This window comes from Alligator mississippiensis, chromosome 1 (assembly GCF_030867095.1).
Source record: "Alligator mississippiensis isolate rAllMis1 chromosome 1, rAllMis1, whole genome shotgun sequence".
In the NCBI taxonomy this organism is placed as follows: domain Eukaryota; kingdom Metazoa; phylum Chordata; order Crocodylia; family Alligatoridae; genus Alligator; species Alligator mississippiensis.
Genome location: NC_081824.1, coordinates 55,471,733 through 55,488,918, shown reverse-complemented (window position 1 = coordinate 55,488,918; position 17,186 = coordinate 55,471,733). Strand labels below are relative to the sequence as shown.

Sequence of the window (17,186 nt, the reverse complement as noted above, 5' to 3'; positions counted from 1 at the left end):
GTATGCATCAAAGATCTTGGTGTGGTGGTCGCAGGATTTCTTATAAATCGATTCAGCAAGCACCTGACCAGATGTCTTACAGGTTCTGGAGGATCAATGGTTGCCTACACCTTATATACAAATATATATAATCATCTCTAATTTTCCTTTTTCACCTTCCTCCCCACCTCAACATTTTGAAAAGCTTCAAGTTTCAGCCTGTTGCTTTGCAAACTGTTAATATTAATGCATTTCTGTCTCTGAGAATCAGAGGTCCAGTTTTGAACCACAAGATTGAAAAAAAAAAAAATCTTTTTTTTTTTTCAATCGAATGCAGTTCTTTGTGTTTTTGGCAGAAGCAGACAGAAATATGCATGAAATTATTTTGTCAGAAAAGATCAAGTCTGAGAATAATGTCATGGTAGCCTTGGGACTCTATTCACAGCATATTTCCATTTCTCAAAACATTTCTTGTTAAAAAAATGGAATATGACATGGCTGACAAATAATTCCCATTTATTTCTCAATTTATTTTTTACCATTTGTCTTGTCTTTGTATTAGTCATTTGAGAAAAATCCAAGTAGTAAAGGTCCTCTTAGTTTGTCACTACTTATAAGATAATTTTTCAGAAGACCAAAACTGGCCATTTTAAACAGGTTTCTAAATACTATTCCTTATTTGCAGGCAGCAACACAAGTAATTTGCTTTTTGCTATTGATCAGACTAATATTTTTATTTGGAAGTTTACTAGGTTGTTTTACCTTCAAATGATCATTTTGTTTTCCCACATAAAAAGCAGCAAGGTCAAAAATGAAAAGGTCTCCTCTAAATAATGTCTTGGTTAGCTATGAAATGTAAAAAAGACACCTTGTAAAGTGTTCTTCTGGAAAGCTACAACCCATCATTTACATGTACTATTGATTTACAATTTGGATTCGAAGCCTGACTAATTTGCACTACCAAAGTCAGCAAGTAGTTGCATTTAAATGTGCCTATTACTTTAGTACACAGGCTACTAGATATCATTATAGTAACAATACATTATAGCAAGATGCATATTTCCAAGCTTTCAATTAATGTGCCGCTTTACAAAATAGTTTCCTTAAAATAAAAATGGTTTTGTTTTGTAACTTAAATAAATGAGCTGTGCTCAAAACACTATATATAAATTAGTTTTTGAGATATGATATGCATTGTAAAATGTATTGAACAAATGCTAGTTAGCTACTGATAACATTAGCAGCTGCTTGTGTTAATTTACAATTATGAATTTGAACAGAAAAAAAAATGTTAAACAGGAGATAGGGTGTTTTTTGTTACTCTTTTCCTCTTTTCCTTAGACCACATTAAATAATCTAGAAACTTGCAAGGGTTGGTGTCGGGGCCGAGAGGCTGTGGCCAGCAGCCCGGGCACGTGGGCCGGGGAAGTCGGCACGGCGAACTAGAATTAGGCACTGACACATGGAGGTTGATTAAAGATTATTTTACTTACACCGTAGATGGTCGCGGTGCAGGCAGGAAAACTTGCTGGGTTACAGTTGTAGATAGAAGAAAAGAAGAAAAGAAGGAAAACTCTAACGATGAGAGCTCTTTAAACCGATACGAGAGTCCATGCTGTGACTCTCAACGAGTGCGCAGGGCAGGGGTACATCAAGGATCGTCCGGTAACAGGGAGAGATTCTTGATGGGTGATCAAACCACCGGTCGGCTCCAAGACACGCGCAGAGTTTGCTTGGCTCTACCACATGGCCCAGAGTTCTCCATGAGATGGATGCGGAGTCCCCCTAAATGAGGTCCTCCCCGGAGATCTCCGACTTGGGCGGAAACTGCTCAAGCCTCTTATACGGCTAGCAAGCCAATCGCTAGCCACCACATGGGAATAATTTAGAATCAGCTAATAGTGGGACACAAATTTGCATGCGAGTGGCGGGAAATCCTTTGCACTGGGGTTTTCTCTCTGCAGCTGAGAATCGCACCGTGCAAAGAAAGCTCCATGTGGCGGGAAATAATTCTGCAGTGCCGAAGCGCACACACAATCGTTGGGTAATGACAGTTGGCACCTACTGTTTAAACTTGCAGCAATACATTTCTCTGTATTCAATGCACTATTGAAAGGGCTGGCAACCTATGGTTGCATCAGGCCCATGGAGCCTTTGGATTAGGTCATGGTGCCATAACTTTGGCAGCATTTAGCTGCAAAGGTCTCTCCCTGCATCATACCGTAGTCAGATGCCTAGGGCTCCAGTGGAGAGGAAGCTCTGCTAGTGCTGTGACAGTCAGGCTCTTGCCGTGCCAAACTGCAGCAGAGCAGTAGGAGCAGTGGGGACAAGCAGTGGCAGAGGCTCAGTGCTAAATGCCCACCTTCTCCAACCCACACTAGGTCATTTTGGCCCCCATTCCCACAGGAAAATGTTGCTGACTACCTAATTGGATCCTTGTTACTTTTGACAGTAATTGCTAGTTTAATTTGTTATATACTCAATTTGTTATAAAGTATCACAAGTATTTGCAGTTCAGTTAAAAAAAATATATGAACTGTAGTTACTATATGTTATCTAATGTCAAAAATGAGTCATGACAGATATGACAGCTGCAGAGAAGCTAAATGAGATGAGCATCACAATGTAGAGGAGTGAACAATGTGAACAAGCCTAGTGTCAGCTACCTGGAGGGGGAGAGTCTAAAGAGTCAGAGCCCAAGAGAGGAGCTTTCAGGGCTCAGGGGCCTAGAGAGACTAAACAATGAACAGCAGAGTGATCTTTGGAGGGTGCTCTGGACTGTGTTGGCTGTGTTGAGGACAAAGGGCTGCTTAACCTTCTGAAGGGAGACAGAAAACCTCTGCCTGAGCGTGCTTTGCCCCAAGAAATGCTATGATTGAAGCAGAGCTGTCTGTTTGCTGCTTGGAACTTTAGATTGTGCTGAACTTTAGGAGCTTCATCACCAACAGAAGATGAAGCTCCTCTTTCAGATGGGGAACTGGATGCTAGCTCCTTTAGTAAGGGTGATGGAGTTCCAAGGAGTGCAATGTAGTGAAAGACCAGGGTGCGAGTAGGAAGGAACATAGGCTTCTTCAAGAGAAAAATAGAGGACATAAAGGCATCTGGCTTCAAATCAATAGAGGACAGAGGACAACTAAACTGTCCTCTATGCTGGCCACCTTACCCCTGCGGCTTTTGAGGATTCTCTCAGAAACCCAGTAAAGCTGCAGTGATCCCGAGGAAGCACCCCACTAAAGAGCCACCCTATGACACAATTAAATTAACCTATAAATATTTTTATCTTCAAGGTTCTTTTCAATGTTATATTTGCTCATGTTTCAGTGAAATATCATTGTGTGTCTTGCTGATGTTCCTCTTAGGAAAAATAGTTTACAAACATTATTTTAATTCCAACATTCTGGTGTATTTTAAAGGAAAAAAATAATATGGAATTTGAACTCCCCTGCTTATTGGGGATGCCTATAATATTCTGTTGCTCTGTTTTCATAATGTTCTCAAAGAACATTTGTCAGAATTAAAAAAAAAGAAAAGTTTTGTAACATTAGTTCCAATTCAGACATACCCTGTGCTTACTTAATAAATAGATGTTTGCACAGATGTACAGAAATTATACCCAACATAAAGTAAAGCAAGGTGACTCAGCTGTATGACTCTTCCTATTTTGTTTCAAAACTTGGAACAAATGAATGAGTCAGGCAGTTCCAGGAAGAAAATGGAAGTTTTTATAATTTATATACTTGCATGAATTTAGAGATTTGTATTTTATTCCTGCCTTTGCCACAAGATTCCTGCACAGGCAATTAAAATAATATTGCTCAAATTGCTTTATACTTCTATGTTAAACACCATTTTTTTTTTACATGAGTGCTAATGTTGTTGCTGAAATTTACTGTAAAATTTTCATTAAAAATTTGTTTTGAAGAAAAAAAAGAATTTGCTTCAACAATTCAACATTTCCTCCCTTTTTTTCTTAATATATATGGTTACATAAAATAGGATTCACTTTTATCTTACCATTCACTGAAGTATGAATGCTTAGGTTCATTTAGTTCAAAGTGGGAAGGATCTGACTTTAACTAAATGATGGACTATGACTTCAGTGGCCACCTGGTGGTATTTTGTAACCAAACCTAAGCTGGTGTTTGGTACACATATTGACAGCATACTAAATGATACATGAAGAATTATAACAGGCTGCCTAAAACTCACCCTTGTTGCCTGCCTATATTCATTATTTGGCATATTGCCTCCTTACATCAGGGGGGACGTTGCGAGCAACACTGACTGGCAGGTACAAGAGTCAGACGACTGTCACCCACTATATGGACATTAACCAGAGCACCATTGTCTCTTATCAAGAAATAGGACCTCTGCCAGACCATTGACTACAGCACCAGAACGAGACAGAAGTACCCTCTGGCAAAAAGAATGGGAGAAATTAGGTGGCAAAACTGTTCAATGGAGCCAGGGAGGAATTACCCCATGAGGAGTTAGCATCAGGTTCCAACTACAAATGGCACACATGGCAGAGCCTGAACAGATTGAGAGTGGGTCTCAGCAGATGCAACTTACTCATGAAATCATGGGGCCTCTATGTGACTGACCAATGTGTTTGTTAGGAAAAGCAAACCAAGCATCATCTCCTGGGATGCCCTGTAGCACCATAATGCACCCCACAAGACCTGGCAACACCAGAAGCAGTGGCCTGTGCAGAATATTGGGAGCAGACCATACAGAAAGGTTGGACTGGAGACATGATGAAGAAGCAAACCAAACCTAAGTGTTTCTATGTTGTATAATATGATTAATAAAGTAAGATACACAGTATTCATACTTCTTTGGTTTGCTTTTAAGGTCCCTATGTTTTGCTCTGGGTTTAGGAAAAAGTGTGAATTTTAGAGCTGCATATGATCTTAAATTACAGAGCTCATAGCTAATAGAATTGGGAAGAGTGTGATGGATATGAGTAGATTTGAGCCTAAGTTTAGTATTATGTTTACAGAGCTCAACATCAATTAACACAGGAGAGATTGCAGAGCATCTTCAATGGGTGAGGAAGGCTGAGGTGAACTGGATTGAATAACTTACTCCATTCCCTTTAATAGGTTGCCATTACTTATTGGAGTTATTTAATATGTTATACACGTTTACTGTCTTTTTCTGTGCACTGCTTTTCAGTGAAGTCTCATTTCCCCAGCCCATTCACAGAGGCTGCTAGTCTGTAAGAAAGCTCAGTCTGAAATGTCAAACATAATGAATAAAGGAAAAATCACAAAAGAGAAAGTTGGCCATAGACACTCCTCTGGGTCCTATTCTCACAGGTTTGGCATGTTCTTCTGATTCATCAGCTGAACCTTAGGTAAAGAAACAAGTTGCCACCTTTTCTTTTGCTGTTTAGTGTCACTAGGGCGCCATGTACCAAAGAACAATTCATGAAGAACAGCTTATTGTCAATGACTGAAAAGTACTTGATATAACCCATCCCATTATTCAACAAAACTACTGAACTCTACTTCAAAATTAATAAATTATACATTCTTAATATTAATGAATTGTAAATTGCTCAAGCCAAACCCTATTTTATGATCTCCAACCTCCCCTCCCACCCCTTACTGGCCAAGTAAAAATAACATAGAAGGGCTCAAGCCTCCACATTTCATTTACCCCAAAATTCAAAAGTCCCTTTTAAGGGTGGATCAATGAAACGTAAAAAATGTGGTTACATGAAGAAATACCAAGATTCTATGGGGAAAAAAACAAAACCAAAACACAAAAAAAGCACAGCACAAAATCAGGCAAAAAAATTAATTACTAAATCAAAATTCAGCAGTCTGGCAGCTCAAAGTTCATACATTGTGATAGATATCATTGATGTAAGGATTCAGCTGAGCTGGGTTCCATTCAGGACTCTGTCAATGATTCTATGGCTTTAGTCAAACCACTTAACTTGTTGGTACTTGAGCTTCTCCATCTGTAAAAATCAGCTAATGCTGCTCCAAGTACTTTTTGAAAAACTTTTATATTTTCAGATTGATATAAATGTAAAGCATTGCTCTAATAGTGCTATTATTTTTTTTTTTTAATCTATCTACTGCTTTTAGACTGGCATTGACATTTAGTATAGTGGCAAACAAAACATTCCTCACATTTTGGGCAATAACAGCCATTTGAATTCTACTAGTTATTTTTTCATAACTGTTTTAATGAAATTTCTGATATAATGATACTCTTATGCAATTTGATTGTCACCATAATAGCTGACAGTCAATCTAATGTCAATGGTCATGCATGTTAGTGCTATTACACCATGAATCTTTGATTATAATGGCATAGTTTGAGCAATATAATAGAGTCATTACAATATCAACTGAAATATACAAACTCAGCTCTTGAAAGGTTTATATGGGGAAGATATATGGACAGTATCAAGATTGAGTTATAGACATTTAATTCAGTGTATATAGGAGCAATTTGTGGCATGACTGTGTTACTTCATAGTAGTGTGTTTGGTATTACAACGGGGACAACATGTTAACAACTTATAAGATAGTGGTTTGATAATGCAGTATATGTTGAAAATCATAACATGCTTTAGTTTGTACAAGAGAAAGCAGTTATTAGACAAGCTCCTGTCTTGATTGGCCCATTATTTCTAAAATCCTTAGGGATGTGCAGAGCTTTGGGTGGTGATTCGATTCAAAGGAGATTCGGCCCAATTTGGTGGCCGAATCTCTGAATCTGATTCAAGTCAGGGGACCAATTAAAAGGTCTGAATTGATTCAAAGCTCTCTGATTCTTTAGAAAAGATTCAAAGAGCTTTGATGATTCAGGGAGTCCCTGGTGGCCGCAGCATGGAGCTGCGGCTGACTGTGAGCTGGTAAATACTAGGGGTGGGAGAGCGGGGACTGGAGGAGTAGGGAGGGGACCATGGGGGGACCTCTGTCAACCCCCTCGACTTCTCTGGCTCCCCCAGCCTCCCCATGGATGCCCCACCTTCTCTAGCTTGGTACTTCAAAAAAAAGCCCTGGTGCTCACTGGGTGCTGCCAGGCAGAAGGAGAAATCTCCGCTGCCCCCCACTGCCCCACATTGCATGGGGGAGCTCTGGCATGAACCCCTTAACCCTCCCACTCCCACAGCCCCCCCATGGGTGCCCCACATGACCCAGCTCCAGCCCTTAAAAAAAACCCCCAACAAAATGAAGCCCCAGGACTCACTGCTCCTAGTGTGGCCTCAGGGCTTTGGGAAGCTTATGCAGACCCCTCCATGTGGCATAGGGCAATGGGGGGGGGGCAGCAGGGATTGCCCCCTGCCAGCAGGAGTGATGAGTCTGTTTTTTTTTTTCTTTTTTTTCTTAAAGGGCCAGAGCTGGCCTGGACAGGACACCCATGAGAGCTGGGGGAGTGGAGGGGGTGGTCAGGGGTCTCATGGAGAGCCCCCCATGCAGTGTGGGGTAGTGGGAGGTAGCAGGGATCGCACCCCACCTGGTAGCACCCGTTGAGTTAGGGCTTTTTTTCCAAAGAGCCAGGGGCTGGAGTGGGCGGGGCAGCCTTCCCTGGGCTGGGAGAGTGGGTGGAAGATGGGCCTGGCCTGACTGATTTGGACATTTGGCAGCAGCTGAATGTCCAAATCAGATTCAGCCAAATGAAATTGTGACAGTGATTTGAATCACGAAATCGAATCACTGTCCCCCAAATTGGACAAATCTGAAGTGAATATTAGCCACTTCACACAGGCCTAAAAACTATGTATAGACTCAGGGAGGATGCTCAGTTCTTACTTGCCATAACAGTGCACAATACTAGCTTTAGAATATGGAAACATAGTAAAGCTAAAGGTGCAATGGAATCTAATGTGTGATTCACACAATTGCACTTGCATTCATGGAGTTGATGGCTCCCAGCCATAGGGGAGACCCGGTTTAGTATCAAGTCCTTGACAGGTCCTGGGAAAAGCAATCATCACCAGAAGTTTCTCAGTGAAAAACTCTAAACTCCCTGATTATCTTGACATCATTGATCACTAGGAGAGTCTCAGGAAATGAACCCATGAGGTGTGCTTAAAATCTCTAGGCTTCTCCACAAAGAAATATCAGGACTGGTTCAATGAAAATGATAGAGCTCAATGACAGAAAAAGGAGAGCCTTCAAAGCTTGGCAGAATGACATCAGTTCTAAAAGGCAAGGCACTTATCACCACATTACAGCCAAGACCCAGAGGAAAATTTGAAAGTGGAAGAACAAGTTGCTAATCATAGCAAAAGAGATTAAAAAGTGTGATTATAGCAATGACGTGTAGTTTCTTCAGAGCAACCAAAGCTATCTATGGGGCAAGCACACAGGGAGATGTCCCTCTGAGGTTCAAGGATGGAACACTCCTTAAAGACAGCTCCACCATCTACACATGGTGGAACAAGTACTTTCAAAAGCTCCTGAAGTGAGACTTCAGTGTTGGAGACAATTTCATCAAAGTCATTCCACACAGTCTGGTGGATATGAAAGATAATCCTGAATAGTTTAACAAAAGGCCCTGAAGAACATCAAAGCAAGCTTCTCTACTTTATAATGATAGAGCAATCCTTGGAGAATGTGGAACATTTCCCCTACCTGGTTACTAACTTTCCTAAATAGTAAACATAGGGGCCAATATTTAACACTGGATAAAAGCTGCCAATATTGCCTTTGGGCATCTCTGAAATCATGTCTTTGCTGCTCATTATAACAGAACCCAAACCAATCTTCTCATGTACCAGGCTCTCATCCCCACTTTTGTATAGGTGTCAAAGTTGGACAACATATGGGAAACATCTGATAGTTTAGGAACCATACCATCAGCAACAAGTTCAGAAAAGTCTCCATATCAACTGGAAGGACGGAAGAACTAATACCGGTGTTCTGGTTCAAGAACATACCACCAGCGTTGGAGCCATATTTATACAACACCAGCTGCATTGGGCAGAGCATGCCATAACAATGCCTGACAACCTGTTCTGAGCAGGGGTTTTATATTCCCAACTGAACAATGGTCACCACTCTTGAGGTGGACAAAATAAGATATTAAAGGTCACCTTGAAGGCCAATCTGAAGAAATACAATATTAACATCAATATCTGGAAGACTGAAACACTGAATCATCCCTGATGATATGATGGTGTACAACAGAGCATCAATAATTTCAAGCAAACTCATCTCGCTGTGGAGGATAGACAAAAGAGAGAAAGGAAAAAAGCTGTGACCTGACATCACCAGGATCTACTCCTTCCTCCTGGAATTATTTGCTAAGTCTGTAGTCAGATATGTGGATCTGGGATCAGCCTCCTCAGTCATCCAGTGATTCACTGATGACTTTCCCATTCACTGGAAGACTGTGATCCTCATATTAAGGGACTGTCAACAACTGATCAAGCTAGTACATGGAGAAAGAGTGGGTTAAAGATATAGAGAAGCCAGACACTTGAATAGCTTTGTTGACACTTCAAAAAAGGTGGGGATTTTAGAAAACACCCCTAAAAGGAGGAGAGAGAAATAAACATTACAATAGATTCAACAAGGATGGACAAGTTGGGGATACAGTCTAGAAAGAGAAACCAAGGAACAGTGTTGGGGCTCTGGGTAGACTAGAGAAAGAAAACTGAGTTATTTTTTAAATGCTCAGTGCTGTGCAGCATGGACTAGGGGCAGAGTGACTGCTTCATCCCTTGGAGGGAGTAGGACCTTTTTCCTCTGTGGGCTTTACCAAAATAAACACCTTTGCTGAAGAGACTACTTTGCTGTTTAGAACTTCAGGTTGCACTTGTTCTCCCCAACAAGAGATAAAAACTCTCTGTTAGGAGCTGGAATAAAATCTAGCTCCTGTGGCAGAGCTGCAGAACAACCAGGGTGGATTAGGAACAAAAGGCCTGGATACCAGAGTAGAAAGGAGCCAGGGTTCCTTCCCTGCTCTTGTAGACATACCTGGGCTGACTTTAAGGGCAGTTGCAGAGATCAGGCAAAGCTGATCCCAAGCAGGCATCCCAGCTTGAGAAGCATCATAAAATGTGTAAAGTTTTGTCAAAATTTTGCATGAAAGGTATTTTCTAGGGGTGTTTTCCAAACCCTTCAAAACTCAGTGGAAAGGTCCCCATTCACCTCCCTGGGCTTAGAACTGAGACAGAGAAAGTTGTGTTTTGCATAGAGCAGTACTTTGATGTCAGTCATTGGGAAAACTGTCTTTGCATGTTTACAGTTTTTTCTGTATCATTTTAACAAGTTTTTATATTTAACAAAATTATTATTTTATGCTGAAATGTTAAGATTCAGCATGTTTCAGTAAATGAACTTTCTTGTGTATCACTCTATAAATTCTCTTTTCTCATGAGCATGGGTGAGTTATGCAGATAAGAATTATAATGAACTGCTTTCTTTGATGCATTTCAGTGTTGAAACCAATTACATGTTTTTCCTCATCTACTGATTGTTTTGAATAAATGTGATCTCTGCAAGATTAATTTAAAATAACTATGTATTCAACATGGATCTGTTGGGGTTTTTTAACATTTAGAAATACCCCTTCACTTCCTGATAAAGCATTTTCAAACCTTTAAAATAGGCTACATTTCCCCAGTAGATTTTGGTGCTCATTTTTTGCATACAAGTCTCTCGTGTGCATTAAAGTATGATTAAACTTGTTATATTATCTAAGGGAAAATATTGCCTATTAAGGCTGAGGGATAAAATGCTAGGAGGTTACAAGTTCCATTTAGATGGCATTCACCAGGGTCTTTGTTGTCATTGATCCTGACATTCATGCAATGTAGTAGAGATCACTGATCCGTTCTCTTATCATCTATCTTTCAGGATTTGAAGGTGCTTACTGTGAAATTGACACTGATGAGTGCATTTCCCATCCATGCTGGAACCATGGTCTCTGTGTGGATGGGGTTAATAGTTACAGGTAAGAAGAACTTTGAATACTGAATCTATGTATTATGACACAGATAAATTACAATATTGATTTTGATACTCTAATTATTTTTTCTCTCTGTTTTTTTCCCCATGACTTTATCTGGATTGTTTGCTTGTTTGTTTCATCAGTTGGATCCATTATACTTTTATATACTTTGTGCTCCCTGATTTCTTTAAACTAAAACCAAATGCATTTTTTTATGATGACAGTAATTCTAATAGCATTTTGGGGGGAAAAAATATTTTTTTAAACCCCAAAACATACCACTTCATTGTTGCTTTTAAAATTTATAATAAATGGAAAAGTTTGTCACATTCAGCCAGTGCCACTTTATTTGCCAGATGTTCCTGTCAACATGGTTTTTCTGGGTCACAGTGTGAAGTGGACATTAATGAATGTTCATCAAGACCCTGCAAAAACAATGCAACCTGCCTAGATCTTATAAACAGGTTAGTAACTAAAGCTGCATGAAAACCATTTACAAATGTATTTGTGTATAAAATCAACCTACTAACTTTGATAGTACTTGCAATGTTCATTAGTGACAAATATATGTGAAAAGTCATATTCTTCTTCACATGAATATTTGCAGAAAACACGGCGATGGAGCTATTTACAAGAATTGTCATTGCAGAAAGACTCATTCATATTGTTTAACTCTTTTTAACATTTAACATAGGCAGCTCGTGCCTCTAGTCATCAACTGGGGGTCGGGGATCCCCCCCCGGCTGATCTTGCCAACAGAGGGGAAGGCGGGGGGAGAGGGGAAAGCGATCACGCTGACCCAGAAGGACAAGCAATGCTCCCAGAAGTGCCAGTGACACTTCTCCTAGTGCCCCACTCCCCAGCTGGTGTTTGCAGGGGGGACACCGGTGCTCTTGCTTGGCACCCACGTGCACCCCCTACTCATTGCTACCGGAATTTCCATAATATATTCTTATACAATTGTAAGTAATAACCCATTTTATAAAAAAATGATGACCAATGCATAAGCAAGGAACATTTAAGTGCTCATTTATTACAGGTATAGAGAATTTCTGCACAGAAAAAAAACCCCTAAATGATCTGATCAAGGAACAGAAACAATACTGAGTTACTTATTTGAGCCATTTAGCTGGCCTACTGCTAAATCTCAAACCGTGAATACTAATAGCATCCATTTCTTGTTAAATCAATAGGCTATATTTGTTCAGAGAAACTATTTTCCTAAACAGTTGGAAATAAGGATCAGATTGGTAAGAATCATACCCTGTGTGTAGGTAATTCTCAGTGAAAATGGATACATGATTTCTGCTGTCAAATAAATTATTCAGTTATTAGTTTGGCCATTTAGTAACTACCATTTGTGGGCAGATTTTGCCTATACTAAAATAAGATTAGGCATATCCAACTGTGTCAGTTCCTTACAACTGAATTCTGCCAAATTTGGTGGCAGAAGAAAAGAGTTGAGGGCAAGTGGTAGTGATGTTGTCCTTTTGTGCTCTGGACCAGCACGAAAGTGACAACTCTAGCAGGAGCCATTCTGAGAAGCCAGTGAGCTCAGAGTTCATTGTGAATGAAGTACACAGTTGAAGAGGTGTAAAACCCTCTGCACCCCACCTGGATTCATTCCTGCTTATAACTGATGGTGTGTGTGAGGATATGATGTTGGCTTTGGTGCAGCTTGTCCATAGATTAGAATCAGGAATATTATCTGTCAGGTACAATGATTGAACTGAAATCCTATTATTCTCTACCTTCACATAATCAGCTTTTCTGGTGTACATCTGTGTTGTGTTTAGGTCTAAGACATTGTAATTATTAATACACACACACACACACGCACACACACACAACTTTAGCCATTATTTCTTTCTTTTTAGTTTTCACTGAACTTACTGAGCACAGTTTTTTCTACTAATTAAAAAAAAAAAACCCTGTAAATCACACTGTTTACTTCAGAGACATGGAAATGAGTGAAGTCTGTTGATTATTTTAACATGGTTGGTGATAAGGGATCACAGCTCAACAAATAACCATATGGAAAGATTTGCAGTGTTTCAGTAGATCATATTGTTTGTTTCTATTGATTTCTCTTTATCTTTTTCTCCTTTCTCTGAGATTCTCCTGTAATTGCACACCTGGATACTATGGGTCACTCTGTGAACTGGATATAGATGAGTGTGAAGTTTTGTCTTGCTTACATGAAGGAAGCTGCTTAAACAAACTTGGAGGCTACCAGTGTCTTTGCCTCCCTGGATTCACAGGTATAATTCATTCCCTGAATGTGAGCCTGTTTCCACAATGAAGGTAGCTATCACCTGTGCTCTGCATTTTAAAATTGTTGCATAAGCAAAGACATTCAACTATACCAAGGGGAGTGAAGGAGATCACCTGATTATTAGAGGAGAAATCCAAATTAATTCAAATGGAACTTTGAGTCAAGTCTTTATTTACATTCTTTTTGATTTATGATTTCTCAAGTCATCCAGATACTTAACTAATACACATTAGAAGAAAGGTCATACAGCACAAAAGAAAAAGCAACAGTTTCATAATTCAGCCAAAAAAAAATATATTGCAGATTGAGAGTAAATTTTATAGACAGATTGAAATATTCTTTTGCTAAAATGGGTCAGTTTTATCAGTTTTTGTATCTATAATAGTTGAACATAAATCTTGATCATGGAAAATATAGCATTTGCCACTCAAACCCCAAAATAAATTTGTCTTTTGGATTTTCAAACTATTGAGACTTTGAATTCAGTAATCTATATGGTTGGTATCATTGCCTTTAGTATTTAAGGTTTAAGGTTATACAGGAGTAATGGTGAATTATTTAACAGGTGGTCCTGTACTGAAATGTTTTTAAAATCACTTTGGTATTCATTTAACCATTCTGCATATATCAGCATGAATAATATGAATGCTTACCACTTTGACAGAGTTTAATGTCAAAATATTTTGTGTAAACATTACAAAATCAGAATGTTTCTTTGTTAAAGATATATCACATTATTAGAAGCCCTAGCTGGGCTGTATATGATGTTACCAGTGTAAAATACTAAAATTGAGGGGTCATTTCCATTAAGTCTCTAGAACAAGTCATATTTTATAAATAAGATTGTCCACTTATAGGCATAGTCAAGAGGCTGTAAGTTGTATTTAAAAGACTGGAGATAGATTAGGTAATGGGGGATAGTTTGGAGAATTTTCTTGTACCTGAAACTGGGCCATATTTTGAGGAAATGAGTGTCCTTCTAATATTACTCATAGTTGTAGGAAGATGTGCTCTGGAGAATATTTTGTTGACATCTTTAGTGACAGGGCAAAAAGAACAATTACAGTGGTACCTGTTAGGGCTGTGCGAAATTCCACTGGCTGTTTCGTTTCAACGCTGTTTCAATGAGTTTTGAGCTTGAAACAGTAAAATTGAAATGAAACAAAGGCTTTTGAAACAGCCTTGAAACAAAATGAGGGTAGTTAAAACATTTTGAAAGTTTTGAAACGTTTTGAGTTTTGAAGCTCAAGATGGGCTTGCCTGCAGGAAAACATAAAGTAAGGAGATGAAGGGGGAATGGGGGGGGGGGAAGGACTGCTCTCGTATTGACTGTGTAGCTGGCCAGTGACTGTGACCCTTCCCTGAGGTCCCTTCCAATCCCAGTGCTCTGGGGTAGGGATGGAAAAACAGCATAAAAGGCAACATTGTTTGAACTGGCCTGCTTTCTGCCTTGGGGTCTGACAGTTACTGAGCTATCTTCCAGCAGCTCAGGAGCATTACACAACAAAAGCTGCTACTGGCATTGATTTGAATTATTTCCTACGTGCTAGCCTCATAAGTAGGATTCCACAATACCTTTTGCTTTCTTCTAGACCTTTTTATTGTATTATTATATTCATCTATTTATTCTTTTCAATTTTATAATTATATTGGATATTACACTCTAGACTTTATACAGGAAGGGAGATACATTTATATTTTATTTCTATACATTTATACCTTGCAGCATATTACATGCATTATAGAATGCATATAGGTACACAGATACATTTATATATTTGTATAAAAACAAGACACTATGAAATACCATGAAGTGTGGTGGAAAGGCAGCTGGCAGCCTTCAGGGAAGGGCAGAAGTGGGGATAGAGGGAGAGGTGTAAGTTCCCCCTCCCCCAACCTGAGAGAGAGCCTCTTTTCTACAACTAGCAGGGATGAGGCTACCAGAAGTGTCTAGGAGAGGGAAGCAGTGCCAGTGCCATTGCCTCTGCCTGAGACTGAATCCTCTCCAAGAGCACCAGCCATAACCTGCCTCCCCCACCAGCACCAGCATGACAGTCTCCTCCACCCCCATTTCACTTCCCATGCTGAGACTTCCAGTGCCAGAAGAAGAGCTGGAACTGGATCTGGATCTGAGTGCCCTAGCAAGGGAAATTCTAGGGAAGGAGTTGGAATCAGCTGAGTTTGTGCTCCACACCCCTCAAGTTTCTCTTAGAGCTAGATCTCCTTCCCCAGACAGCACTTCAGAGGAGGCTGAGGTAGAGGTTGCAGAAGCAAGCAGTTCAGCTGAGTCCACTCCTCCTGTTGCTATGCCTCTGCCTGCTTAAGAGGGGGAAATTGCAGCATCCACACATGTACCCGCACCCCAGAAGTGAGCAAGTAGTTTGGTCCGGGATAATTTTCAGCTGACAGATGATCCCACTAGCAGATAGCAGTCATTATCTGCCTGCACGACTGAGCCAAAACCAGCCAGGGCAAGGGACCAAAACACATGAGCATCACAGGGATACTGATGCATCTCTGCAGGTACCACCCCCTTTCCCTTGTTCCTCCTCAGTCTGATACCAGTGGGAGCATGCCCAAAGGGAAGTCCCCCTCTCACTCCAAAGCCTCTGTCCCCCCTAAGCAAAGGCATGCCATCCTAGAACAGTGGAGGAAAGGCAGACAGAAAGGGGGGCATGTTGCAAGGGCAAGCGAGATCAGCCAGAGCATTGGGGAGATGCTTGCTGTGGATGGTCAGCCATTCTCCTTAGTTGAGCAGCCAGGGTTCAGGCAGCTCATGGTACTCATGATCCCATCCTATCAAGTACCTGCATGCACCACCTTCAGCAGGACGGTGGTGCCCTTCCTATATGAGGCATGCAGGAAGTACTTGAGGCAGGAGCTGTTCAAAGCAAGTCCATAGGTGGGCTTACATTTCACCTTGGACATCTGGAGCAACTGGGGTGGAGATCATGCCTACCTCTCCCTCACAGGGCACTGGTGTGACCAGTCAGGCTGTCGGTGGGCTCTATTTCAAGCTGAGGTGATGGATGAGTCCCACACAGCAACAGAGATCATGGAGGCCATGAACCACTTGGTGCAGGGATGGCTCACTAGGTTGGTGAGCTCACTCATGTGTTCATGGTCACTGACAATGGGGCCAATATGTTCAAGGCAGTCCATGATGCTAACTTTGTTGGCATCTGCTGTGTAGCACACATGTTTCACTTCATAGTCAGGGACACCTTGGAGGGGGACAGGACTGCCAGTGATGGTGCCAGCACCACCAGCAAGCTCATTTCCAAATGCAGGAAGGTGGCAGGCTACTTCCACCGGAGCATCAAGGGGTGCAAGATGTTGCAAGACAAACAAGCAGAGATGAACATCCTGCACCACAAAATCATGCAGGATTTGGAGACTTGATGGAACTCCCCATACCTGATGCTTGAAAGGCAAGTGGAGCAACAGAAGGCCATCCATGAGATGGCCTTTCTTGGGGAGATTGGGATCAGTGGCCCCCTTCACAGAGCTGAATGAGATACCATCTCTCAGATCTTGGTGGTCCTCAGGCCCTTCCTCGAGGCCACCAAGACACTTAGCACTGGCAATGGCCTCCTTAGCCAGGTGATCCCCATAGTGAGGGAACTTCAGAGCCAAATGGAGAGCTACCAGGGAATCAATGTTCCTGGCTGGGGCAAACCACTGTCACCAGATGTGCAGGCACTGGTGATGTGGTTGAAGGACAGCATCAGGAAATGGTTTGATCCCTTGTTGTCCAGTACGGTCCACATGCAGACTGCCATGTGTGACCCAAGGGTTAAGGGCAGCATATACAGCATCCAAAGCCTGAATCAGTGTATGGAGGTGCTGGTGAAAACAGACAGGAAGGCAGAACAGTGGAGGCGGGGGGATGTGGAAATGGAGGATCCACTGTCTCACGCTAGCACACCATCCACTAGCCAGTCGTCTCCTTCACCAGAGGTGCTGCTAATGTGGGCCAAGGGCATGGCTTTCATGGTGGGGTCCA

General features: G+C 41.1%; 1 protein-coding gene across 1 annotated transcript in view; it reads left to right on the top strand.

Annotated features, from left to right (window-relative positions):
- Window positions 1-13,607, top strand: part of LOC102577163 (protein eyes shut homolog) — a 136,436-nt gene extending 122,829 nt beyond the window's left edge. The window contains exons 5-7 of the mRNA XM_019496504.2: window positions 10,812-10,908; window positions 11,262-11,369; window positions 13,021-13,607. Of these exons, the coding sequence (XP_019352049.2) occupies window positions 10,812-10,908; window positions 11,262-11,369; window positions 13,021-13,207 (392 nt within the window). The 3' untranslated portion in view covers window positions 13,208-13,607. The remainder of the gene's footprint in view (window positions 1-10,811; window positions 10,909-11,261; window positions 11,370-13,020) is intronic.
- The last annotated feature ends 3,579 nt before the right edge of the window (window positions 13,608-17,186 follow it).